The sequence below is a fragment of the Hyperolius riggenbachi genome, chromosome 3 (genome assembly GCF_040937935.1).
Source record: "Hyperolius riggenbachi isolate aHypRig1 chromosome 3, aHypRig1.pri, whole genome shotgun sequence".
Taxonomy (NCBI): domain Eukaryota; kingdom Metazoa; phylum Chordata; class Amphibia; order Anura; family Hyperoliidae; genus Hyperolius; species Hyperolius riggenbachi.
The window spans coordinates 502,683,946-502,711,884 of NC_090648.1; the positions used below are offsets into that span (position 1 = coordinate 502,683,946).

Sequence of the window (27,939 nt, forward strand, 5' to 3'; positions counted from 1 at the left end):
TGCAGGACAGGGAAGGTCTGCTGTCACCGCGGGAGCCATGGATAAGGTGAGCCGGTGCTGCCACTTCTGCTAACTACACATATGGAGGGAGAGGAGCATACATGGAGCTGGAGACACGTGGAGAGGTGGTGGGGATGCAGAGCAGCATCTGTGGGGACAATGCAGGGGGTCCCAGACTTTGCGTAGTGTTGGCGATTCGTATCAACCCAAAAAGTGTGACTTGTATGGCGGAAAATACAGTATGTTACTTTCACTACAGTTCTTCTTTAACCATTTAAGCCTTCTGGACGTAGAAGCTATGTCCAGAAGGCCATGTGTGCTCCCGCGCGCTCCTGCGGCCGATTGCGCACATGCACGTGCGATCCCGGCCGCGGATCGTTTGCTCAGGAACCAATTAATCAGGACGTTGCCCGATGATTGATTCCTCTCCCCGGCAGAAAAAGTGACTGCTTCTCTCGGAAGCCTCGCTTTTTCTGCCTCTTACGTCCCCCTACGTCCCTCTCTAAGCGTACATATTACGATTAGAGTGATGTCATGTAAATAAACTCAAGGTTACCATCTTGTGGCCAAAAAGTAAAACTACATTTACAAGTAAAAAAAATAAAAATAAACACATAGTTACATAAAAAAATTACTATTTACATCCCACCCTCCCAAAAATACCCAAATAAAATGTTTAATAAAAAAAACAAAAAACATTACAATAAAAAAAAAAAAAACATGTAAATATTTACCTAAGGGTCTAAACTTTTTAAATATCAATGTAAAGATGAAATATTTCTATTTTTTTTTTTATTATTATTATAAGTTTGGAAATAGTGATGGATGCAAAACGGAAAAAATGCACATTTATTTCCAAATAAAATATTGTCGTCATACATCGTGATATGGACATAATTTAAACGGTGTAATACCCGGGACTATTAGGCAATACAATACGTGGGTCTTAATTATGGAGGCATGCATTATTTTAAAACTATAATGGCCGAAAACTGAGAAATAATTATTTTTTTCTGTTTTTTTCTTATTCTTCCTGTTAAAATGCATTTACAGTAAAGTAGCTCTTAGCAAAATGTAACCACCCAAAGAAAGCCTAATTGGTGGTGGAAAAAACAAGATATAGATCAGTTCATTGTGATAAGTTGTGATCAAGTTATAGGCTAATGAATGCGTGGTAATAATTGCTCGGATGCATAAAGTGAAAACGACTGAAGGCTGAAGTGGTTAATACTAAAGTGTCTTTCTATCATTGCATTTTGTCTGGAGGATATTTCAGCCACTCTGAGGAATTGATTTGTGCAATAGTCTCGACAGTCGGTACAATGTACAGAGCCCTCCCGGGCCTGATGCTGCGTGGTGGTGAAACGTATGATTCACTCTCAGGGTGACACATGCTGAACTTTGTGATGTGATGCTGGAAGAGCCCTTTACACAGCGCTATGCAGAGGCGCTGGCAGCTGGGAAATCCTGGCCCGGATCTGATCAGTTATTACTCCTCCGCCCAGCACGGAATGCAGCGTACAGAGGATATCTGGGCAAATACAAAACAACCCATTCCATACAGATATGTGCAAGCAAACACAACAGCATAATAACCTTTACAGAAAAACATTCCTTTATCACAGCTGATACGAATCCTGCAATAAATCTGCAGTGTGTCTACTTCCTGCTTTAATGGAAGCATAGATAGGGTTAACATCATCCTGTGTTTACAGATTAGCTGATCTGCTGTGGCAGTAAAGATTCCTGAGCTGACGCAGCTGAGGGATCAAATTACGATGGTGATTAGTTAGATATGAGGGGGGAATTAGACCGGTTAAAACCTCTAAATACATACAGGGTGCATTTCTCTGTTTTCCTTCTGTCCCGTGCAAGAGTTCAGGTCCGATTTAAGCACAGAAGAACCCACAAACAGCCTAATGCTACGTACACACATGCGACAACGATCGTTCGTTGTCAACGACGAACGATCTTTTAATTGACGAAAGAACGACCGAAGTAAAGTTAGTTGTAAAAAGTATGTAACGATCACATCGTTAGAACGAACGTTACACCACGTAAAAGCACTTAATGCGCCTGCGCATAAAATTGTAAAGTTCCTTGGAGAAAAAGTGAAATGCGCATGTCCAGCCTGGTACGAACGATCGTTTCCAACGATGTGCCACTTTTGCTAACGATCGTCGGTGGTAAAAATCCGCCAAGACAGAACTTTGTTTTGTAGCGATTTGCCTCGTTCGTCGTTTGCCTTAATAGTCGTTGGTTCGTTTTTTGTAACGATCGTCGTTGGTAAAGATCGGGGAACGATCGTTACAAACGACTATAGTCGCATGTGTGTACGCACCTTAAGAAGTTGGTCTTCACCACTGTTTGTACTGCTGGTGATTTGTGCTGGTTGGTTGAGAGTGATGGTTAGTTGAGTTCTGGGATTCGCCTGTATATTGCATGGTTCTGCATCAACTCAGAACTATTTGCGTCTCATTGACCTTCCATAGTAAGTACTCCCTAAGCGCTCCTTAAAGCTTTCACAGCAGGTCCAGCTCCCCAGATAACTTATTATTATTATTACTACATAGAATGACAAAGCTCTGGGCTCTGCACATCAGTGTATTGTTTCCCCGGCTGGGACAGCAGAATACACCTTTTATGTTCAGCGATGCACCTGACTTGCCGCAGACAAAACCTTCTCCAGTGTTGCCATGCATGGGCTACGCTGTGAGCTTTGTCATCTCAGAGTGTAACCGTCCTCTGTCCTATTCATCAAACAACCAGGGGAGAAATACCCGCTGTGGATTGATGTCAGCGACTTCACTTTCATCTTCCAAAGAGTATCCATTACCAGCCGGGGCACGTGGGTGGCAAAATCACTTACAGGACCGTCTGGATTCTTCTTCTTTACCTGGGATGAAATTGACGCCTTTTACAACTTTTTAGGCTGTTTTCACACTTACTGCATTTTGTAGCATTGCGGTACGCCCCTCCCCCCCAGCTCAGTGTAAGGGCAGCACTGTGGCGTAGCAGTTAGCGCTCTCACCTTGTAGCGCTGGGTCCCCGGTTTGAATCCCAGCCAGGTCACTAACTGCACAGAGTTTGTATATTCTTCCCGTGTCTCTGTGGGTTTCTTCCGGGCATTCGGTTTCCTCCCACATCCCAAAAACATGCAGATAAGTTAATTGGCTCCCCCCTAAATTGGCCCTAGACTACGATACATACGCTACACGATACATACATACATATATGACTATATTAGGGATTAGATTGTGAGCTCCATTGAGGGACAGTCAGTGACAAGACTATATATATATACTAGCTGATTGCCCGGCGTTGCCCGGGTATGTATTTGGCTGGTGTTAGCTCCGCCTACTTTTTCTAACCCTAACACACAATTACTCACTGACCAAGTTTGTGAGCTTTGCGGTCTTTGGTATCAATAATCTGCTTTGAAATGAAACAAATCTGATTGGCTGTGTGTGGCTCCACCCCCTTTTCTGAATTTGAACCCCAGTCACCCAATAACCAACTGTACCAGGTTTGAGGCCTGTGCCATTAACAGTTCAAGAATGGTAGCAATTAAATATTCCCCTTGAAAAGCAACAGGTGAAGTTTGATTCACTTTTGTAGGCTCCACCCACTTTTCTGAATATTAATCCCAGTCACCCAGTGACCAACTGTGCAAAGTTTAAAAACCCTGCTATTAACAGAATGGCTGCAGTATACATTTTCCCAGTGAAATTTGTATTTGTCTCCACCCACTGATGACCCGGCGTTGCCCGGGTATGTATTTGACTGGTGTTGGCTCCGCCCACTTTCTAACCCTAACACTCAAACACTCAATGACAAAGTTTGTGAGCTTTGGGGTCCTTGGCATCAATAATTTGTATATTCCCATAGAAATTAAACAAATCAGATAGGCTGTTTGTGGCTCCACCCCTCTCCAGCATTTGAACCCCAGTCACCCAATGACCAACTGTAGCAGGTTTGAGGCATCTACTATTAGCAGTGTGAAAATGGCAGCAATTTAAATATTCCACTTGAAAATCAACAAGTGAATTTTGATTGGCTATTATAGGCTCCACCCACTTCCCTGAATATTAATCTCAGTCACTCAGTGACCATCTGGGCAAAGATTAGGAACCCTGAAATAAACAGTGTAAGAAGGGCTGCAGTTTACACTTTCCCAGTGTAATTTGTTTTGGCTCCGCCCACTTTTTGTAACCTGGACACAAAGTCACTACTCAATGCCCAAGTTTGAGAGTTTTGGGGGTCCTTGGCATCAATAATTTGTATTTTCCCATGAAATGAAACAAATCTGATGCACTGTTTGTGGCTCTGTCCCCTTTTCTGAATTTGAACCTCAGTGACCCAATGACCAACTGTACCAGGTTTGAGGCTTGTGCCATTAACAGTGCAAGAATGGCAGCAATTTTTATATTCTCCTCGAAAAGTGACATGTGATTTTTGATTGGCATTTTTAGGCTCCACCCACTTTTATGAATATTAATCCCAGTCACCCAGTAACAATTAACTGTGAAGAAGGGCTGCAGTTTACAATTTACCAGAAAAATCTGTTTTTAACTCCACCCACTTTTTGTAACCTTGACACACAGTCACTACTCAATGACCAAGTTTGTGAGCTTTTGGGTTCCTGGCATCAAAATTGTGCTAATGGAAGCAGTTTATCCAGCAAAGAAATCTGGCTGTTTTTGGCTCCGCCCATTTACTAAATTTGAACCCCGAACACTTAACAACTGACTGTAGCAGGTTTGAGGCCTCTGCTATTAACAGTGTGAGAATGGCTGCAGTTTCAATATTCCCCTTGAAAATCAATAGGTGAATTTTGATTGGCTGTTGTAGGCTCCACCTACTTTTCCGAATATTAATCCTAGTCACCCAGTGACCAACTGTGTGAAGTTTGAGAACCCTGTCATTAACAGTGTAAGAAAAACTGCAGTTTACATTTCCCCATGTAAAAAGTTAGTTGTTTTTGGCTCCACCCACTATTTCTAATCTTGACATACAGTCACTTAATGACCAAGTTTATGATGTTAGGCCTCTGCCATTAAGAGAGCATGAATGGCAGCAATGTAAATATTCCCCTTGAAAATCAAAAGGTGAATTTTGATTGGCTGCTGTAGGCTCCACCCACTTTTCTGAATATTATATCCCAGTCACCCAGTGGCCAACTGTGTCACGTTTGAGAACCCTGCCAATAACAGAATGGCTGAAATCAATCTAACAAATCTGATTGGCTGTTTGTGGTTCCACCCCTTTAGTGAATTTGGACCCCAGTCATCCAATGACTGACTGTATCAGGTTTGAGGCCTCTGCCACTAACAGTGTAAGAATGGTAGCAATGTGAATATTCCCCTTGAAAATCAATAGGTACATTTTGATTGGCTGTTGTAGGCTCCACCCAGATTTCTGAATATTCATCCAAGTCACCCAGTGGCCAATTGTGTAAAGTTTGGGAACCCTGCAATGTAAAAAATGAAGTCGTTGGCACCGCCCACTTTTTTTCTAACCTTGACATACAGTCACTCAATTATCAAGTTTATCAGCTTTGGGGTCCTTGGTATCAATACTTTGTATATTCCCATTGAAAAATAAACAAATCTGTCTGTTTGTGGCTCCGCCCCCTTCCTGAATTTGGACCCTAGTAACCCAGTGACCAACTGTACCAGGTTTGAGGCATCTGCTTTTACCAGTATAAGAGAATGGTAGCAGATGAAATATTCCCTTTGAAAATCAAAAGGTGAATTTTTATTGGCTGTTGTAGGCTCCACCCACCTTCCAAAATCTTAATCTGTCAACCAATGACCAACTGTGCAAAGTTTGAGAACCCTGCCATTAACGGTTTAAAAATGGTTGCAGTTTATATTTTCCCAGTAAAAGTTCTTTTGGCTCCGCCCACTTTTTGAAACCTTGACACACAGTCACTCAATGACCAAGTTTGTGAGCTGTCAGGTTCCTGGCATCAAAAATGTGTGAATGGAAGCAGTTTATCCACCAAGGAAATCTGATTGGCTGTATGTGGCCCCGCCCCTTTAGTGAATTTGGACCCCAGTCACCCAATGACCGACTGTAGCAAATTTGAAGCCTCTGCCATTAACAGTGTAAGAATAGCAGCAGTTCAAATATTCCCCTTGAAAATCAATAGGTGAATTTTGATTGGCTGTTATAGGCTCCACCCATTTTCTTGAATATTAATCGCATTCACCCAGTGACCAAGTGTGGCAAGTTTGAGAACCCTGCGATTAACAGTCTAAGAATGGCTGCCGTTTACATTTACCCATTTAAAATGAACGGCTGAAATTTGATTGGCTGTTTTATGCTCCACCCCCTTTTCCTGGATTTGCAACCTCGGTCACCAAGTGACCAACTGTGCCAAGTGTGGGGACTCTGGCTTGATTACTGTGAGAATGGCAGTCTTTTACATTTTTTCCATTGACTTGAATGGGTGGAATCTGATTTGCTGTTTTTAGCTCCGCCCACGTGTGCAGGGGGGCCGCGAGACCCCCAGAACATATCATCCCAGGCAGTAAGGGATCTGTGTACCAAGTTTCGTTCAAATCGGTCAAGCCGTTTTCGCGTGATCGCGGCACATACACACACACACACACACATACACACACACACACACACACACATACATCCGATTTTATATATATAGATACTGTACAGCGCTGCGTAAGATGTTTGCGCTATATAAATACTAAATAATAATAAGTCTATAATGCAATGCACAAACACACTATAATGACGCGATGCTCCGGAATTAGCAAAATGGACGCAATGCAGCTGCAAACAGGGCCAGATTTACCATGAGGCAGTGTAGGCCCGTGCCTACAGGAGTCTGATGATAGAAAGGCGGCTCACTCCCCTCCCTAGTGCCTCCCTCCTTCTCTATGTAGAGTCCTGAACGAAGTGTAAATGAGAGGTTACTCACCCAGCTCTCGGCATTCCACTGACCAGCTCTCCCTTCAGTCAGGGGCAATCGAATACTGAGGGTACCTTTGGCTATCAAATACTAACCTGTAGCTACCTATGATTGGCAATGGATAGAGAGACGTGACAGCTGGGCCAGGCAGCACACTTGCGATACGGTTCGGCGGGGGTTGTAATTTCATGCAGGGTGAAATCTAGAGTGCCAGGACATCTGTGTCTATAGGCTCCTGCAGGGCCGGCCTTAGGTTTCACAGCGCCCTGAGCGAAACCTGATTTTTGTGCCCCCCCCCTTCATCCTCTTCCCGCTTGCGTGCACACATGCGCTCGCGCACACACACACGTCCATATGCAATTCACCTTTTCTCCTGAGTTACCTCCTAGGACAGTGGTTCCCAACCTTATTGATGTTGTGACACATCACGCCAAATGCTCAGATCTCTGTGACACGTCACAAAAATACTATTAACAACCACGAATGGATGGAAGGAGTGCATTATCCTGAATACACTTAAAAATGAAAACTAGAACCTTTCAGGAATATTAATAAAAACAATTAGTGGGACAGTTAGCCGCCCCCCAACCCCCCCCCACCCCCATTTAGAATGATAGCACAGCACTGACAATTTGCACCACGCTTTGTAGCCGCAGTGCGCCCCCCCCCCCCCCCCCAAAAAAAAAAAAACGCCCTCAGACTCAGTATAGGTAGCTAGCCAGGCATAGATGGCCCCAGTATAGGATCTCATGTGTAGGTTCCCTCAATATAGGTTGCCAAGCATAGGTGCCCCCAGTATAGGAAGTCAGTTGAAGGTCTCCTTCCAGCCCATAGGAAGCCAGGCATAGGTGCCCCCAGTATAGGAAGTCAGTTGAAGGTCTCCCCCCCCCCATAGATAGCCAGGTGTTGGTGCCCTCAGTAAAGGTAGCCAGCTATTGGTTCCCCCAGTATAGGAAATCAGGTGTAGGTTCCCCTTAGTATAGGCAACCAGCTATAGGCGCCCCCTTAGAAGCCGGCGCCCTGAGCGACCGCTCTGGTCGCTCAGGTCAAAGGCCGGCTATGGGCTCCTGTGATGTAAATCCAGGCCTGGCTGCAAGCACTGCAGTGTGTTGGCGCAAGATCCGTGTCTACGGTAAGGATTATGCAGCAATGCAAATCTTTGGCGACATGCTAAGCGTGCATGAGTGATCGCGGGGAGCATGTGCAGAGCAACAGTAATCCAGTGATGTACTTCCTGTCCACCAGGGAGTACGTCACTGAGCGGGGAGTGGAGCTACACATATTACCTATTGACACACTGAGCCACAGGGTAATATGCAGGGGGGAATTGTGCGGTGCGATCATCTCGCCCCGGGCTCTCCCGCTGCAGGACAATCACACCACACAATATATGAAATGAGCCTCAGGGCTCTTTCACACTGGTGCGGTGCGTCAAATTGACGCACTGCTACCGCAGCTTAATGTAACTAGAAGTGCCAAATCTAACGCTAGCGCAGAACTACAATACCGTGCAGGATCTGCGGCGACCTGCGTCGGCCTGGAAGTCATGTTACTCTATGGCGTTGCAGTTTTTTTTAAAAACAACTGCACTGCATCATCGCGGTGGGCATGCGCGGAAGCGTATTTTTCCAATACACTTTCGCATACACAAAGCAGGAAGTGACCGCAAGTGTGTCACTTCCTGCTCGGCTGGTGGCCAGACAGGGAACCCCGTGTACTAACACGGTGTTCCCTGAAGGCCTGTTTTTGGCGGTGTGGTGTGGCGGGGGAGTGACGCACCGCTGACGCTGGTTTACAGTGTGAAACCAGCTTCACTGTTACTATTTTTTTTATTAGGCATTGTCAACCGTTACTGTCATTCATACCCCCCTCAGCCATGTCCAGGGCCGGATTTAGGCCAAGCCAACTAGGCCATGGCCTAGGGCACCACAGGAGGAAGGGCACCAAAGCAGCAGGCTAAACTTATGCAGCATTTGCAAGCTTGCAAATGCTGCAATGCAGGGAGATCCGGCGAGCGTCTTAATGCAGTACTCTGTTGCTAGCTGACTGTGCAGCGGCCACCTTGCTCTCTGTGCATGTTTGCATTGTGGCCGGCGGCTATGGAGTTGGGCTGCATTGGAGAAGGAAAGGAAAAGGAAGCTTTGGCACTGGAGACGAGCGGAGAAATGAGTGACACTGATGGCTGCTGCGGTGTGAAGGTGAGCTGGCTACCTATACTGAAAGGGGGGTGGAAAAAGGAGGGATTAAGGGAGTCATCTGGCTACCTATACTGGATGGAAAGGGGGAGGAGTCATCCTGATACCTATACTCAAGGTAAAAGGGGGAGGAGTCATCAGGCTACTTATACTAGAGGGATGGGGGGAGGGGTAATCTCGCTACCTATACTGAAGCAGGGTAGCTGGTGACAGTGGCCTAGGGCGGTAAAGAGTACTAATCCGGCCCTGGCCATGCCTGGGGTCCACTTTTATATGTGTGTGTTGGTGTTTTACGTATGTCATTTTTCCAGTTACACATTCAAGCACAAAACATTACTTGTGCACGCTTAAAAGTTTACTCACGCGAGCGCAGAAGTTTATTCACGCACGCATGTAGGATTACACAACAAAAAAAACTTACCATGGGCTACAAAAAACCAACAACCTTCCTTGACGGTACTCACTACTGCTAGTTCGCCCTGCGATCAGGCCTGCTTGACTATTCGGTACTCAAGTTGTGATCTTGATCTTTCTCCTACCCTGACCTATGACCTCAGCTTTGCTTAGTACCTGTCTGCCCTGACCACGGCTTTTAAATTGTACCAGAGACAAAAAAAAAGCTTTACACATACCTGGGGCTTCCTCCAGCCCCATGCGCACGGATCGATCCCACGCCGCTGTCCTCTGCTGCCTGCAGCTCCGGTATCGGGTCCCGTTCTGCCAGTCACAGCTAGTCTGCGCAAGAGGAAGTGTGCTCTCTATGTATTTCTCTCCGGCGGCCGCCAGAGAGATGCGTAGAGGGCGAACATCTCTTGGGCAGACTAGAGGAAGTTACGGGACCAGGTACCAGAGCTGGAGAAGGCTGAGGACGGCGGTATGGGAGCGATCTGTGCGGAAGGGGCTGGAGGAAGCCCCAGGTATGTATAAACCTTTTTTTTGGGGGGGGGGATCTCTGGTTTCTTTAAACTCAACTCTGCAAGGCAGAGCAGTTTCTACACTTAAAAGCAGATCTCAGCGCAAAATTGTGAAAATTCTCTCCCCTCCCCCTCTCCAGACTGGCGGTAGCCAGAGGTGTCCACAGTATTGGGTAGCCAGAGTGCGCTCCTGGGCATATGTAATTAGTACACCGCCTGGTCAGTTGGGCGCAGGGCGAGCCGAATGACGAATCACCACGTGGCGTTAAATACTATTACCCATCAGAGTCGTAGCAACTCAGCGGGAGAACTAATTTGGGGTACGGCGATCGCCGTAACCCCGAATTACCCTTACGTTGGGCGCGGACTATAGCATTGCAGCTATAGCCGCGCCATCATCTGGTGCACCTCCGGTGTGTGCTGAGATGACCTGTGTCGAGCCCCTAGTACATGTAGCCAGATGTGTCCCCCAGTATAGGTAGCCGGAAGAGCCTCCAGTATTAGGTGGTCAGAGAGCCCCCCCCCCCCTGTAAAGGTAGCTATAGAACCCCCCCAGTATAGGTAGCCATAGAGCACCCTAATATAGGTAGCCAAAAAGCCCGCCCTCCCCTCCAAGAATTAGTAGCTAAACAGCCTCCCAGTATAGGTAGCCAGAGAGCTCCCCAGTATACTGTAGGTCAGAATCAGAATTGTTTTTTTTGCCAAGGACAAATTGGATTTAACACATACAAGATTTATAGTAGGAGGAACGATATATACAATTAACACAACAGTGTAAACAGGATACATAATTACATCATGGGGCCAGTGTACAATAGACAGTTTATTGATAACGACAGCTACACATTCACTCCTAAGGGGGAAGGGGGAGGGGGGGGGGGGGGTGATAGGAGGGCAAGAAGTGAGTTCAGGAGATTGACAGCAGAGGGGAAAATCATGTTCCTGTGCCTAGAGGTCCTTGTATAAATGGCCTGAAACCTCCGGCCTGATGGGAGCCAACTGAAGAAGCGGTGGCCTGGGAGTGAGGGGTCATTGGCTCCTAATCACTCTGGAGCGCACTCTGGAGTAGTAGAGGAGGTCTACAGGGGGGGAGGGTCCCAGTGATCGTTTCCACTGATCTGATGACCCTCTGTAGTTTGTGTCTATCGCTGGCGGGGGAGCCGGTGGTGTCTGATCGCGCTGCCTGCAAATTTGTGCTGCCCCGCATGCGCAGTAGAAGCCTGTGCGGACACATTTCCTGTTTGATCCTGCCCCAAATACCAGCAGGGCTCCGGGGCTGCAATTTGGCACAGAGGTAGTTGGAGGGTCCCCTCTCTACCCTGTAAATTTGGGGATTGTAGGAGGTGTGGAAGAGGAGACATGTTAGGATAATAATATTTATGTCCCCACTGCGTGAGATACTCAGTGAGGAAGGCAGCTTCCGGGCAGCACGATCAGACATAACACCGGCATACCAGACCAGGATGGAAGAACAGAGGATAGATTCAATGGTTGCGGAGTAGAAGTTCCTCAAAAGCTCCCATGCCTGCTGCTAGATACCTGCCAATGCTGACCTTATCTGTGGACTTACCTCCGGCACGACCCGCCTGTCACTGCCAGTTACCTGTTCCAGTCTAATGTCATAGATAGAAGACTACGACAAGCATACTAGTGACAATACATGTAATAAACCTTACGGCATACCTTAGAGGGGAAAAAGGATTGTAAACAAGGATTGCAGTCTTTTCTGCTTCCTGAAAGTGACTATATAATCTGCATCATCATAAGGCTGTCATGTGCTGTGTACGGTACCCGCGGCAGAACTCTGGAGGTAAACATGGCCACCGTCACGGCAGGTTTCTCAAACTTGGCACAGTTGATGACTGGGTTTAATGTTCAGGAAAGTGGGTGGAGCCTACAACAGCCAATCAAAATTCACCTATTGGTTTTCAATAGGAATACTTAAATTGCTGCCCTTCATATACTGTAAATGGCAGAGTCTTCAAACCTGGCACAGTTGGTCACTCGGTGACTGGGGTTCAAATTCAGAAAAGGGGGTGGAGGCACAAACAGCCATTCAGATTTGTTTGATTGATAAACTGCTTTCATTCTCACATTATTGATTCCAAGGACCACAAAGCTCACAAACGTGGTCATTGAGTGACTCGAGTCAAGATTAAAAAAGTGGGCAGATCAAATAACCAAATTTTTATATGGAAAAATGTAAACTGCAGCCATTCTTACACTGTTAATGGCAGGGTTCTCAAACTTTACACAGTAGTCACTGTGTGACTGGGTTTAATATTCAGGAAAGTAGGTGGAGCTTACAACAGCCAATAAAAATTCACCTATTGATTTGCAAGGGAAATATTTAAATTTCTGCCATTCTTACACTGTTAATGGCAGAGGCCTCAAACCTGCTACAGTCGGTCATTAAGTGACTGGGGTGCAAATTCAGAAAAGCAGGCAAAGCCACAAACAGCCAATCAGATTTGTTTAATTGATTTTAATGGGAAATTTTATACTGCTTCCATTCTCACATTATTGATGCCAAGGACCCCAAAGCTCACAAACCTGGTCATGAAGTGGCTGTGTATCAAGGTTAGAAAAGTGAGTCAGCAACTACCAAATACATACCTGAGCAACGCCGGGTCTTCAACTAGCTCAGTATAAAGTGCTATAACAATTGTGCCACGGAAATAATCTATATATATAAAATCGGATGTATGTGTGTGTGTGTGTGTATGTGTGTGTGTATGTGCCGCGATCACGCGAAAACGGCTTGACCGATTTGAACGAAACTTGGTATGCAGATCCCTTACTACCTGGGATGATATGTTCTGGGGGTCTCGCGGCCCCCCTGCACACCTGGGCGGAGCTACAAACAGCAAATCAGATTCCACCCATTCAAGTCAATGGAAAAAATTTAAAAGGCTCACAGTAATCAAGCCAGAGTCCCCACACATGGCACAGTTGGTCACTTGGTGACCGAGGTTACAAATCCAGGAAAAGTGGGCGGAACATAAAACAGCCAATCAAATTTCAGCAGTTCATTTTAAATGGGAAAATATAAACTGCAGCCATTCTTAGACTGTTAATCACAGAGTTCTCAAACTTGACACAGTTGGTCACTGGGTGAATGTGATTAAGATTCAAGAAAATGGGTGGAGCCTACAACAGCCAATCAAAATTCAACTGTTGATTTTGAAGGGGAATATTTAAACTGCTGCTATTCTTACACTTTTAATGGCAGAGGCTTCAAACTTGCTACAGTTGGTCATTGGGTGACTGGGGTCCAAATTCACTAAAGGGGCGGGGCCACATACAGCCAATCAGATTTCCTTGGTGGATAAACTGCTTCCATTCACACATTTTTGATGCCGGGAACCTGAAAGCTCACACACTTGGTCATTGAGTGACTGTGTGTCAAGGTTACAAAAAGTGGGCGGAGCCAAAACAACTTTTACTGGGAAAATATAAACTGCAGCCATTCTTACACCGTTAATGGCAGGGTTCTCAAACTTTGCACAGTTGGTCATTGGGTGACAGATTAAGATTTTGGAAGGTGGGTGGAGCCCACAACAGCCAATAAAAATTCACCTTTTGATTTTCAAAGGGAATATTTCATCTGCTACCATTCTCTTATACTGGTAAAAGCAGATGCCTCAAACCTGGTATAGTTGGTCACTGGGTGACTAGGGTCCAAATTCAGGAAGGGGGCGGAGCCACAAAAAGCCAGATTTGTTTATTTTTCAATGGGAATATACAAAGTATTGATACCGAGGACCCCAAAGCTGATAAACTTGATAATTGAGTGACTGTATGTCAAGGTTAGAAAAAGTGGGCGGTGCCAACAACTTCATTTTTTACATTGCAGGGTTCCCAAACTTTACACAATTGGCCACTGGGTGACTGGGTTGAATATTCAGAAATGTGGGTGGGGCCTACAACAGCCAATCAAAATGTACCTATTGATTTTCAAGGGGAATATTCACATTGCTACCATTCTTACACTGTTAGTGGCAGAGGCCTCAAACCTGATACAGTCAGTCATTGGGTGACTGTAGTCCAAATTCACTAAAGGGGTGGAGCCACAAACAGCCAATCAGATTTGTTAGATTGATTTCAGCCATTCTGTTATTGGCAGGGTTCTCAAACGTGACACAGTTGGCCAATGGGTGACTGGGACTAATATTCAGAAAAGTGGGTGGAGCCTACAGCAGCCAATCAAAATTCACCTTTTGATTTTCAAGGGGAATATTAACATTGCTGCCATTCATGCACTCTTAATGGCAGAGGCCTAACATCTGCTACAGTCAGTCACTGGGAGACTGAGGTTTAAATTCTGAAAAGGGGGCAGAGCCAAAAACAGCCAATCAGATTTGTTTAATTTCAATGGTAAAATGCAACTTATTGATGCCAAAGACCCCGAAGCTCATAAAATTGGTCATTGAGTGACTGTATGTCAAGATTAGAAATAGTGGGCGGAGCCAAAAACAACGAACTTTTTACATGGGGAAATGTAAACTGCAGCTTTTCTTACACTGTTAATGGCAGGGTTCTCAAACTTCACACAGTTGGTCACTGGGTGACTAGGATTAATATTCGGAAAAGTAGGTGGAGCCTACAAGAGCCAATCAAATTTCACCTATTGATTTTCAAGGGGAATATTGAAACTGCAGCCATTCTTACACTGTTAATAGCAGAGGCCTCAAACCTGCTACAGTCGGTCGTTAAGTGTATGTGGTTCAAATTCAGTAAAGGGGCGGAGCCAAAAACAGCCAGATTTCTTTGCTGGATAAACTGCTTCCATTAGCACAATTTTGATGCCAGGAACCCTAAAGCTCACAAACTTGGTCATTGAGTAGTGACTGTGTGTCAAGGTTAAAAAAAGTGGGTGGAGTCAAAAACAGATTTTTTAAATTGTAAACTGCAGCCTTTCTTCACTGTTAATGGCAGGGTTTTCAAACTTAGCATAGCTGGTTACTGGGTGACTGGGATTAATATTCAGAAAAGTGGGTGGAGCCTAAAAATGCCAATCAGAAATCACATGTCACTTTTCAAGGAGAATATTAAAATTGCTGCCATTCTTGCACTGTTAATGGCACAAGCCTCAAACCTGGTACTGTTGGTCATTAGGTCACTGAGGTTCAAATTCAGAAAAGGGGACAGAGCCACAAACAGTGAATCAGATTTGTTTCATTTCATGGGAAAATACAAATGATTGATGCCAAGGACCCCAAAACTCACAAACTTGAGCATTGAGTAGTGACTGTGTGTCCAGGTTACCAAAAGTGGGCGGAGCCAAAAACAAATTTCACTGGGAAAGTGTAAACTGCAGCCTTTCTTACACTGTTTATTTCAGGGTTCCCAATCTTTGCCAAGATGGTCACTGAGTGACTGAGATTAATATTCAGGGAAGTGGGTGGAGCCTATAATAGCCAAACAAAATTCACCTGTTGATTTTCAAGTGGAATATTTACATTGCTGCCATTTTTCCACTGTTAATAGCAGATGCCTCAAACCTGCTACAGTTGGTCATTAGGTGACTGGGGTTCAAATGCTGGAGAGGGGCGGAGCCACAAACAGCCTATCTGATTTGTTTAATTTCTATGGGAATATACAAATTATTGATGCCAAGGACCCCAAAGATCACAAACTTGGTCATTCAGTGTTTGTGTGTTAGGGTTAGAAAGTGGGCGGAGCCAACATCAGTCAAATACATACCCGGGCAACGCCGGGTCATCAGTGGGTGGAGACAAATACAAATTTCACTGGGAATATGTAAACTGCAGCCATTCTGTTAATGGTAGGGTTTTTAAACTTTGCACAGTTGGTCACTGGGTGAATGGGATTAATATTCAGAAAAGTGGGTGGAGCCTACAAAAGTGAATCAAACTTCACCTGTTGCTTTTCAAGGGGAATATTTAATTGCTACCATTCTTGAACTGTTAATGGCACAGACCTCAAACCTGGTACAGTTGGTTATTGGGTGACTGGGGTTCAAGTTCAGAAAAGGGGGTGGAGCCACACACAGCCAATCAGATTTGTTTCATTTCAATGCAGATTATTGATACCAAAGACCGCAAAGCTCACAAACTTGGTCAGTGAGTAATTGTGTGTTAGGGTTAGAAAAAGTAGGCGGAGCCAACACCAGCCAAATACATACCCGAGCAACGCCGGGCAATCAGCTATTTTACAATATAAGCCGGGGCGTTGCTAGGATCCTAAGAGAGCCGGGGTACTTTCGGGCACTCTAGCCAGAAAAATGGGTGTGGCCAAGCACCAGAAGGTGGGTGTCGCCATGGGTGTGGCCAAACACAGGAATTTAAAAAAATGCAGCATTTCACATGAATAGGCAGCGTCACTTAAAGCGGACCCAAACCAAACATTTTTTTTTTTTATTAAAAATACTTAGTTGCAGCACTCTGACACATACAAAGATAAATAAACACTCCTTCAAGCCTATGAGCATTTCAGTGCAAGCTTTTCACCCTTCTCTTTTCATTACTAGGGTTACACTGGGGGCAGCCATTAGCAATTCCTCCTTTGCTGGACACTTCCTACTCCACCAGTCTGCCGGATTCTGTCCCGGCAATTTGAAAGGAAGGGAGGGGTTCCTACAATAAATGTAAAATATTTTTTATTTCTCATCATGCAACTGAAAAAAGGCTGCTATTTATTATTATAATTTAGAAAATAGATTTTATTTTTGAAATCTTGTAGTTTTAATTTGGGTCCACTTTAAACATGACTAGGCAGTTACCTGGCTTCTGCGCTGGCCGGTCTGGCTTTCTGCTGGGCGGGCTGGCCTGCCGCCAGGTTGTCTGCCAGTCCCCCCCATAGCATTCCCGAACCTTCTAGTGGACCCCCTTCCATGCTCCAACCCCACCACAACTCCCAGCATGCCCCCATAGAAGAACTACAGCTCCCTGCATGCCCCCATAAAGGCATCACAGCACCTAACACAGCATCACAGCACCGAATATGTCCACATAAAGGCACCATAGCACCCAGCATACCCCCCATTGCTGTGTGCTGTGGTGCCATGTTGGGTGCCACAGTGTCATTCTGGGTGCTATGTTGCCTCTATGGGGCATGCTGGGTGATTTATTGCCATGCTGGGTGCCCTGCAGTGCTGTGCTGTGGTGTTTCTGTGGGGCATGCTGGGTACTGTGTGGTGCCATGCTGGGTGCTGTGGTGCCTCTACTCTGCCTGGGAGACATCCAGGGAACCCCATAATAGATCCGGGGCATGTGCCACTGATCTTTGGGGCTAGCAACGCCCCTGATTATAAAGTATGGTCAAAAAAATGTTAAGGGTGTTGGTAGTCGAATTTGGCATAGCTGATTCATAACACCCGAATACTCCCGACTGCCACTGCTCAGCACCGAACAAGCGGACAGAGCCAGGAGGCATACATTGTGAGTCACGTTACGTTGCACGTGACTCAGATACTTCCTCCATGCAAACCGAATTCCAACACCAACATTACTAATAATGCTGAGTTGATGCAAATATTATGCTAATTAGAGTCAGCTTGGAAAGCAGAGCAAGTGCTGCATTTGTGTGATTAATTTCCAAGCTGCATACATTTGCATCCAATTACAGTAGCATTATTTCACCATCAACATGGAACTTATTAGCATCTCATTGAAAATCCTTCATTTAAAAATGTAAAAACCCCAGCTGAGCCAACCTTATGATATGTAATCCCGGGAATATTATTATTCTGAATCAAGTAATTGCATAACTAAAGCTAATGTCAATTGAAACAAAACAAACAAAAACAACAACAGATACTTACCTATGGAGAGCGAAGGCTCTGGGTCCTGTAGAGTCTACCATTCCTCTCCTGCGCCCTCACTCCAGTGCGGTCACCCGTTTGAATCCCCTGCCGTGGGAGGTTTGAGAAGACCTCGGGAGTAGAAGGGCGGCTCCGTACTGCACATGCGCGAGCATGCATGGAACCACCCCGTCTTTGGGAGCACTCAGGCTCCCGGACACTTCCGAAGCCTCCCGGGGAAGCATAGAGCAGTGTTCAACCCATCGGTCGGGAGTTACCGGGGGAGCCAGCGCTGGGATGAAGGGAACATGAGAGGAGAGGGAAGGCTCTATAAGACCCATAGCCTTTCCTCTCCTTAAAGGGATACTGTAGGGGGGACGGGGGAAAATGAGTTGAACTTACCCGGGGCTTCTAGTGGTCCCGTGCAGACGTCCTGTGCCCGTGCAGCCACTCACCGATGCTCCGGCTCCGCCCCCGGTTCACTTCTGGAATTTCCGACATTAAAGTCTGAAAACCACTGAGGTCAGCAGGAGTGTATTGCGCAGTCCAGTATGGTCTATGCGTGCGCAGTATGCTCCTGGTGATGTCAGCGGGAGCGAGGGTGCAGCCATGCAAGTGCAGTGGTTTTCCGACTTTAAAGTCTGAAATTCCAGAAGTGAACGGGAGGCGGGGCCGGAACATCGGTGAGTGGCTGCGCGGGCACAGGATGTCTGTGGGGGACCATTAGAGGTAAGTTCAACTCATTTTTCCCCGACCCCCTACAGTAGTCCTTTATGGGGCCCATACACTGGTTGATTTCAGCCATCGATCGATCCAATGAAATTGATTCAATCAAATCAGCCGATCGATTTGCGGCCGTTTTCTATGGATATTGATTGATTTGATCTATCTGGCTAGATGGAAAATCTAGGTGGATCTGCTGCTGCAGGCAGATCGATGGCTCATAGAGTTGCATTGAATCTAATGGTCCAATAATGCATTTAGATCGATTTCCAATAGATTTCAGAATGAAATCTATTAGAAATCTGTTCCTAGTGTGTGACACACATCAGATAGATTCCTGTCAGATTCAACTTGACAGGCATCTGACAGAAATCTATCTGGTGGTCGAATCTGCTGCAAATCTATAAGTGTATGGCCATTTTTAGGTAAGTATGTGTTTTTTTTTATTTTATTTGCTTAACAGTCACTTTAAAAAGATTTGTAAACAATCCAGTATATATTTGCTAGACATAAAACAAAGATGTAAGAATTGCACCCAATAATAGATCCTTATCTCCTCTACAGTAAAGCTGGCCATACACTAGGCTGATTCCCCGCCGATCGACAGCAGATCCGATCACTGGGATCGAATCTGCTGTCACATCGTTCCCGCTACACGCTAAATTTCGATCTATCCCGTTGATCGATCCGTGCGGAAAATTACCGTCGATCGCCCGCGGGTATGGAGCGCATCGCTAGCGGCATTCGAGTGCCCGACGACCGACACAATAGAGCCCGTATACATTACCTGCTACGCCGGCGCGACTGCCCCCGGTCACCGCTGCTCCATCTCCGCGCTGGTCTCCGGGTCCGGTGTAATGTCAGATTGCGCTGCCCAGAAGCTCCTCTCCACACTGAATAGCACGCATGCTCAGTGTAAAGTCAATTATGCTGCTGATGGTAAAATACTAAATATCTCTGCTTCTTCACATCCTACACTCACCTAATTATCAGGGTAGGGAGGGGACCCCCAGAACTACCTCTATGCCAAATTGCAGCCCCCGAGACCCACTGGTTCCCGAGATAGGTTTCTCTAATCTATCTCCTGAACCAGTGGGTTTCGGGGGCTGCAATTTGGCATAGAGGTAGTTCTGGGGGTCCCCTCCCTACCCTGATAATTAGGTGAGTGTAGGATGTGAAGAAGCAGAGATATTTAGTATTTTACCATCAGCAGCATAATTAAATAGGAACTGTGGCCACACAGTCTCCTAATGCGCATGCGGGGCAGCGCAAATCCAAAGGCAGTGTAATCAGACACAACACCGGCATGCTTCACTTCCTCCTGCCCGGCAGGAAGTTTAAACAGTAGAGGGCGCTCTACTGTTTAAACTTCCTGCCGGGCAGGAAGTAGTGAAGCATGCCGGAGACCAGACCAGACCAGCGCGGAGACGGAGCAGAGGTGACCGGGGGCAGTCGCGGGTAATGTATGTGGGGGGGGGGGGGGGGGAGGAGCGGCGGCAGCACCACCACCACAGATTGTGAACGGTTTCAGGCTGAAATCGGTTCACAATCTGTTTGCAGTAAAGGTGGCCATACGATCCCTCTCTGATCAGATTCGATCAGAGAGGGATCTATCTGTTGGTCGAATCTGATGGCAAATCGACCAGTGTAAAAGACCCATACACACGTCGGATTTCCGCGAACGACGGGTCGTTTGAACGTTCCGTCGTTCGCCCGCTAAATCCGACGTGTGTACAGGCTGTCGTTCGCTTGATAAGGGTGAGTTTGAACTCACCCTTATCAAGCGAACGACAGCCTGTACACACGTCGGATTTAGCGGGCGAACGATGGAATGTTCAAACGACCCGGCGTTCGCGGAAATCCGACGTGTGTATGGGCCTTATGGCTACCATATCAGTAACTAGAACTAATTAAACTGCTTGCTGAACAGGAAGCAGCATTTAGCATTGTCACATGTCACCGCACATTTCCTTCAGCCGTGTAGGTAAACATCCGACTAATCATCAGACAAATATCTGCCAAGTTAACCTGCCAGTCTGGGTCCAGCGCTAATGTGTACCCGAGGCAACAAGCAACATGATGAGCTAAACAGGTGTATGGACAGTGCAAAACATAATAATAACCAGGCTGTTTTACTCCCTTTATTATGCTGACTGAGTTAATTTTCAGGCATACAAGTGTGACGGTTTCTGTCTTGTCCGTAGCTTGTCGGGAATATAGTAAGCACCACTGATAAGCAAATTACAGCCATAAACTTCTGAGAGCCCGGGATGGGGGGGGGGGGGGGACAGAAAAAGGTCAATAATTCATGCATTTTCACTCGGGGACATTTAGTAGGCTGCCACTGAGCAGAGGCAATAACACATTTAATCTACTTTGTTAATTTTTAGATATAAAATAAAACCATGAAATACGGTATCTAAAAATTAGGTCATTTTTAGGAGTAGGAGGATTCATACTAATGTTTATCTCATCAGTGTATTTTCACCTCGGGTTCACTTTAATCTCTTCAGGACCATACACCCCCCTAGTGACCAGGCTATTTTTTACAATTTAGGCCACTGCATTATTATTTAGTATTTATATAGCGTTAACATCTTCCGCAGCGCAGTACAGAGGATATATTGTCTTGTCATTAACTGTCCCTTGGAGGAGCTCACAATCTAGTCCCTACCCTAGTCATATGTCTGTGTATGTATTGTGTAGTGTATGTATCGTAGTCTAGGGATAATTTAGGGGGAAGCCAATTAACTTATCTGTATGTTTTTGGGATGTGGGAGGAAACCGGAGTGCCCGGAGGAAACCCACACAGGCACGGGGAGAACATACATACTCCTTGCACATGTTGGCCTGGCTGGGATTTGAACCGGGGACCCAGCGCTGCAAGGCTAGAGCACTAACCACTATGATAGCCTATGAGAGCCGTTTGTCTCGCCAGGCGACAGACGAGTGACACGGCTGTCCCCAGTACAGCGCTGCCGTAGATCGCAGTGCTGTACAGTGTAAATAGATGGGGGTTTCGCCGTCTAACAGTCTCCTAGCGGTGATCGCCGCTGGGAGACCGATGGGGAAGTGGGGCTCCGGCATTGAAGCGGAGATGCGCGCACACTGGCGCGCAATCTCCTGCAAAACACGCCCCCAGGACTTGACGCCATCGATGTGACGCAGTCGCAAAGAGGTTAAGGCCCCTTTAACACTTGCAGGTTAAACCTGCGTTGCGTTACCCTATTTTGCCACAAGAGTAATGAAAGCATAAGAAGACTTTTACACCTAATGCGGTTCCTTGCGGTGCACCGAAATTATCCGATCCATCGCAAGAGCAGCAGCGTGTTACCACAAGCACTTACCGCATGGCGCTTGGGGTAATGTAAGTCTATCGCTGATGGGCTATATGTAAACAATGGAGCGTGGGCGTCAGACCAATAGGAATCCCAATGATCTACTTCCTGTCCTGCGGGAAGTACGTCACTGAGCGGGGGCGGGGCTATGCACATGACCCTTCAAATAAACACGACGTAGATGCAAATGAATATTACATACTAACCTCACTGTCAGTTCCTCTCAGAAGCTCACCATTTTCTTCTTACAGTGATCCCTTCCAGTTCTGACAAGATTTTGTCAGAACTTAAATAGACCAGTTGCTGTCAGTTATACAGTGGGTTGCAAAAGTATTCGGCCCCCTTGAAGTTTTCCACATTTTGTCACATTACTGCCATAAACATGCATCAATTTTATTGGAATTCCACGTGAAAGACCAATACAAAGTGGTGTACATGTGAGAAGTGGAACGAAAATCATACATGATTCCAAACATTTTTTTACAAATAAATAACTGCAAAGTGGGGTGTGTGTAATTATTCGGCCCACTGAGTCAATATTTTGTAGAACCACCTTTTGCTGCAATTACAGCTGCCAGTCATTAGATGGACAGCATTTGTGAACAGCAGTTTTCAGATCTTGCCACAGATTCTCGATTGGATTTAGATCTGGACATTGACTGGGCCATTCTAACACATGGATATGTTTTGTTTTAAACCATTCCATTGTTGCCCTGGCTTTATGTTTAGGGTCATTGTCCTGCTGGAAGGTGAACCTCCGCCCAAGTCTCAAGTCTTTTGCAGTCTCCAAGAGGTTTTCTTCCAAGTTTGCATTCTCTTTCATTTATTTCCAATTCAGATCTGCTTTAAGGGCTGGTGCACACCGAGCGGCTTTTTCAGCGTTTCTGCAGCCGCTTGCGGCTGCGGATACGCTTGGTCAATGTATCTCAATCGGGTGGGTCACACCAGAGCGGGAGGCGTTTTGCAGACACGCATACTCCTGGGGTGAGGCATTTTTTGGATTGCGGAGGCGTTTCTGCCTCAATGTTAAGTATAGGAAAAACGCAAACCGCTCTGAAAAATGGCAGTTCAGAGCGGTTTTGAAGGCGTTTTTGTTACAGTAGCTGTTCAGTAACAGCTTTACTGTAACAATATATGAAATCTACTACACCAAAAACGCTTCACAAAACCGCAAAATGCTAGCTGAAACGCTACAGAAAAATAACAAAAAGCGTTTCAAAATCTGCTAGCATTTTGCGGATCTGCTAGCGGGTTTTGGTGTGCACCAGGCCATAGACAACCTCTGAGGCCTTCACAGAGCAGCTGTATTTGTACTGACATTAGATTACACACAGGTGCACTCTATTTAGTCATTAGCACTCATCAGGCAATGTCTATAGGCAACTGACTGCACTCAGATCAAAGGGGCCGAATAATTATGCACACACCACTTTGCAGTTATTTATTTGTAAAAAATGTTTGGAATCATGTATGATTTTCGTTCCACTTTTCATGTGTACACCACTTTGTGTTGGTCTTTCAAGTGGAATTCCCAAAAAATTGATTCATGTTTGTGGCAGTAATATGACAAAATGTGGAAAACTTCAAGGGGGCCGAATACTTTTGCAACCCACTGTATATCAGCAGCTGTTAGTTACAACTGAATGTGCAAGGTAATGTCCATGTTTCCCTGTGGCTCAAGTGGGTGATATTACAGTTTAACAGTGTGCTGACCAGGAAGCTGTTACGGGGTAATGGCCATTTTTAAAATGGAGGACGGAGAATCCATTTATCACAGTGGACAAATGGGACGCGGGAGAGGAGAAAGAGATTGAGGAGTAGACTACACAGGAGGTAAGTATGACCTGTGTATGTTTATTTTGACTTTTTGTTTTCAGTTCAGGTCCTCTTTAAAGGACACGTGGCGAGGTGACATGTGACATGATGAGATAGACGTGTATGTACAGTGCCTAGCACGCAAATAACTATGCTGTGCTCCTTTTTTTCTTTCTCTGACTGAAAGAGTTAAAAATCAGATATGCAAGTGACAGCTTCTGTCTGGGTAGGACTATAGCGTAACCCTCACGGAAAAGGAATTACAGCCATAAAACACTTCCCTGGCAGTACATGGCTTTCTATGAGCAGGAAAGAGATAAAAAGGGTCAGTAGTTCATAGATTTTAGCTCTGGCATAGTTCAATGCATGTGTCATTGAGAAGAGGTCATGGAACAGTAAAAACGTAAAATGTAGAATTGACTATAAAATAAAACCGTGGGATAACTTAAAAAGTCATTTTTAGAAGGAGGATAGATACAACTGTTTATCTCATTAGTTTATTTTCACCTCGGATGTCCTTTAACCAGCACACTATCCAGCCACTACTATATAACGGGAATGAAATGAAAAAAGTCATACCATACATTACAGCCGTGTTGCGTCGCATACATGGGAAGTCAGTGTCACGGTGCCTGTTTACACACGCGTTTCGCAGTAACACACTGCAAGCATCCCCGAGTAGTTTAGAAGACGAGTGCATCCGTACTGCGCACATGCAAGTCTGTGCTCTTCCTCTTCATGGCCGCGCTCCTCTCCATGTAAGAGCTCGGCTGCACTGCGCACATGCAAAGTATGGCCCGAGGCTTCGCAGTAGCAGGGCCACGCATGCGCAAAGAAAAAAAATGACAGCTACCAGGCGCACACCATGAGCCACCTTCAACTTCCCCTAACGGACTTAACCATGTACCTTTTTGGGGCAGACTTCAGCTGACCTTTAGGCCTCATAAACATGTATGAGGCGTGTAGGCTGGCATTCCAAGGTCAAGCCTGTACAGATGAATCACTAGCTTGCAGGCTAGCATTGTGTTGTTGCTAAGTGCGGAGGGGTAAGGGCTGACAAAAAGGAACGGTTATAATGTCATTATCGGCCACTTTGGCTAAGTTTCATCTAGCGGCTGTACATGCTCTAGGGGCTGCAGAAAGCTGCGCCACACTACGAGGGGCTGTAGAAAGCTGTGCCACACTACGAGGGGCTGTAGAAAGCTGCGCCACACTACGAGGGGCTGTAGAAAGCTGCGCCACACTACGAGGGGCAGTAGAAAGCTGTGCCACACTAGGAGGGGCTGTAGAAAGCTGTGCCACACTACGAGGGGCTGTAGAAAGCAGCGCCACACTACGAGGGGCAGTAGAAAGCTGCGCCACACTACGAGGGGCTGTAGAAAGCTGTGCCACACTACGAGGGGCAGTAGAGAGCTGTGCTACACTACGAGGGGCTGTAAAAAGCTGTGCCACACTACGAGGGGCAGTAGAGAGCTGTGCCACACTACGAGGGGCTGTAGAAAGCTGTGCCACACTACGAGGGGCTGTAGAAAGCTGTGCCACACTACGAGGCGCTGTAGAAAGCTGTGCCACACTACGAGGGGCAGTAGAGAGCTGTGCCACACTATGAGGGGCAGTAGAAAGCTGTGCCTCACTACGAGGGGCTGTAGAAAGCTGTGCCACACTACGAGGGGCAGTAGAGAGCTGCTACACTACGAGGGGCTGTAGAAAGCTGTGCCACACTACGAGGGGCTGTAGAAAGCTGCGCCACACTACGAGGGGCAGTAGAAAGCTGTGCCACACTACGAGGGGCTGTAGAGAGCTGTGCTACACTACGAGGGGCTGTATAAAGCTGTGCCACACTACGAGGGGCAGTAGAGAGCTGTGCCACACTACGAGGGGCTGTAGAAAGCTGTGCCAAACTACAAGGTGCTGTAGAAAGCTGTGCCACACTACGAGGGGCAGTAGAGAGCTGTGCCACACTACGAGGGGCAGTAGAAACCTGTGCCACACTACCAGGGGCTGTAGAAAGCTGCTACACTATGAGGGGCAGTAGAGAGCTGTTACACTACGAGGGGCTGTAGAAAGCTGTTACACTAGGAGGGGCTGTAGAAAGCTGCGCCACACTACGAGGGGCTGTAGAGAGCTGTGACACACTACGAGGGGCTGTAGAAAGCTGTGCTACACTACGAGGGGCTGTAGAAAGCTGCACCACACTACAAGGGGATGTAGAGAGCTGCGCCTCACTACGAGGGGCTGTAGAAAGCTGTGCCACACTACGAGGGGCTGTAGAAAGCTGCGCCACACTACGAGGGGCAGTAGAGAGCTGCTACACTACGAGGGGCTGTAGAAAGCTGCGCCACACTACGAGGGGCTGTAGAAAGCTGTGCTACACTACGAGGGGCTGTAGAAAGCTGTGCCACACTACGAGGGGCAGTAGAGAGCTGCTACACTACGAGGGGCTGTAGAAAGCTGTGCCACACTACGAGGGGCTGTAGAAAGCTGTGCTACACTACGAGGGGCTGTAGAAAGCTGTGCCACACTACGAGGGGCAGTAGAAAGCTGTGCCACACTACGAGGGGCTGTAGAAAGCTGTGCCACACTACAAGGGGCAGTAGAAAGCTGTGTCACACTAGAGGGGCTGTAGAGAGCTGCGCCACACTACGAGGCGCTGTAGAAAGCTGTGCCACACTACGAGGGGCAGTAGAGAGCTGTGCCACACTATGAGGGGCAGTAGAGAGCTGCGCCACACTACGAGGGGCTGTAGAAAGCTGCGCCACACTACGAGGGGCTGTAGAAAGCTGTGCCACACTACGAGGGGCTGTAGAAAGCTGTGCTACACTATGAGGGGCTGTAGAAAGCTGCGCCACACTACGAGGTGCTGTAGAAAGCTGTGTCACACTAGAGGGGCAGTAGAAAGCTGCACCACACTACGAGGGGCAGTAGAAAGCTGCTACACTACAAGGGGCTGTAGAAAGCTGCGCCACACTACGAGGGGCTGTAGAAAGCTGGGCTATACTACGAGGGGCAGTAGAGAGCTGCTACACTAACTACACTACGAGTGGCTGTAGAAAGCTGTGCCACACTACGAGGGGCAGTAGAGAGCTGCGTCACACTACGAGGGGCTGTAGAAAGCTGCACCACACTACGAGGGGCTGTAGAAAGCTGTGCCACACTACGAGGGGCTGTAGAAAGCTGTGCTACACTACGAGGGGCTGTAGAAAGCTGCGCCACACTACGAGGGGCTGTAGAGAGCTGCACCACACTACGAGGGGCTGTACAAAGCTGCGCCACACTACGAGGGGCTGTAGAAAGCTGTGTCACACTAGAGGGGCAGTAGAAAGCTGCACCACACTACGAGGGGCAGTAGAAAGCTGCTACACTACAAGGGGCTGTAGAAAGCTGCGCCACACTACGAGGGGCTGTAGAAAGCTGGGCTATACTACGAGGGGCAGTAGAGAGCTGCTACACTAACTACACTACGAGGGGCTGTAGAAAGCTGTGCCACACTACGAGGGGCTGTAGAAAGCTGCGTCACACTACGAGGGGCTGTAGAAAGCTGCGCCACACTATGAGGGGCTGTAGAAAGCTGTGTCACACTACGAGGGGCTGTAGAAAGCTGTGCCACACTACGAGGGGCTGTAGAAAGCTGCGCCACACTACGAGGGGCTGTAGAAAGCAGCGCCACACTATGAGGGGCAGTAGATAGCTGCGCCACACTACGAGGGGCTGTAGAAAGCTGTGCCACACTACGAGGGGCTGTAGAGAGCTGTGCTACACTACGAGGGGCTGTAGAAAGCTGTGCTATACTACGAGGGGCTGTAGAAAGCTGTGCCACACTACGAGGGGCAGTAGAAAGCTGTGCCACACTACGAGGGGCAGTAGAAAGCTGTGCCACACTACGAGGGGCAGTAGAGGGCTGTGCCACACTACGAGGGGCTGTAGGAAGCTGTGCCACACTACGAGGGGCAGTAGAGAGCTGTGCCACACTACGAGGGGCTGTAGAAAGCTGCGCCACACTACGAGGGGCAGTAGAGAGCTGTGCTATACTACGAGGGGCAGTAGAGAGCAGCGCCACACTATGAGGGGCTGTAGAAAGCTGTGCTATACTATGAGGGGCAGTAGAGAGCTGTGCCACACTACGAGGGGCAGTAGAGAGCTGTGCTATACTACGAGGGGCAGTAGAGAGCTGTGCTACACTACGAGGGGCAGTAGAGAGCTGTGCCACACTACGAGGGGTAGTAGAAAGCTGTGCTATACTACGAGGGGCAGTAGA

At 46.9% G+C, this 27,939-nt stretch overlaps 1 protein-coding gene across 1 annotated transcript in view; it reads right to left on the reverse strand.

Moving 5' to 3' along the window:
* LOC137561765 (NAD-dependent protein deacetylase sirtuin-3-like) overlaps positions 1 to 24,316 on the reverse strand; it is a 107,838-nt gene extending 83,522 nt beyond the window's left edge. The window contains exon 1 of the mRNA XM_068273120.1: positions 24,264 to 24,316. Coding sequence (XP_068129221.1) covers positions 24,264 to 24,291 — 28 coding nt within the window. The 5' untranslated portion in view covers positions 24,292 to 24,316. The remainder of the gene's footprint in view (positions 1 to 24,263) is intronic.
* Positions 24,317 to 27,939: the final 3,623 nt, after the last annotated feature.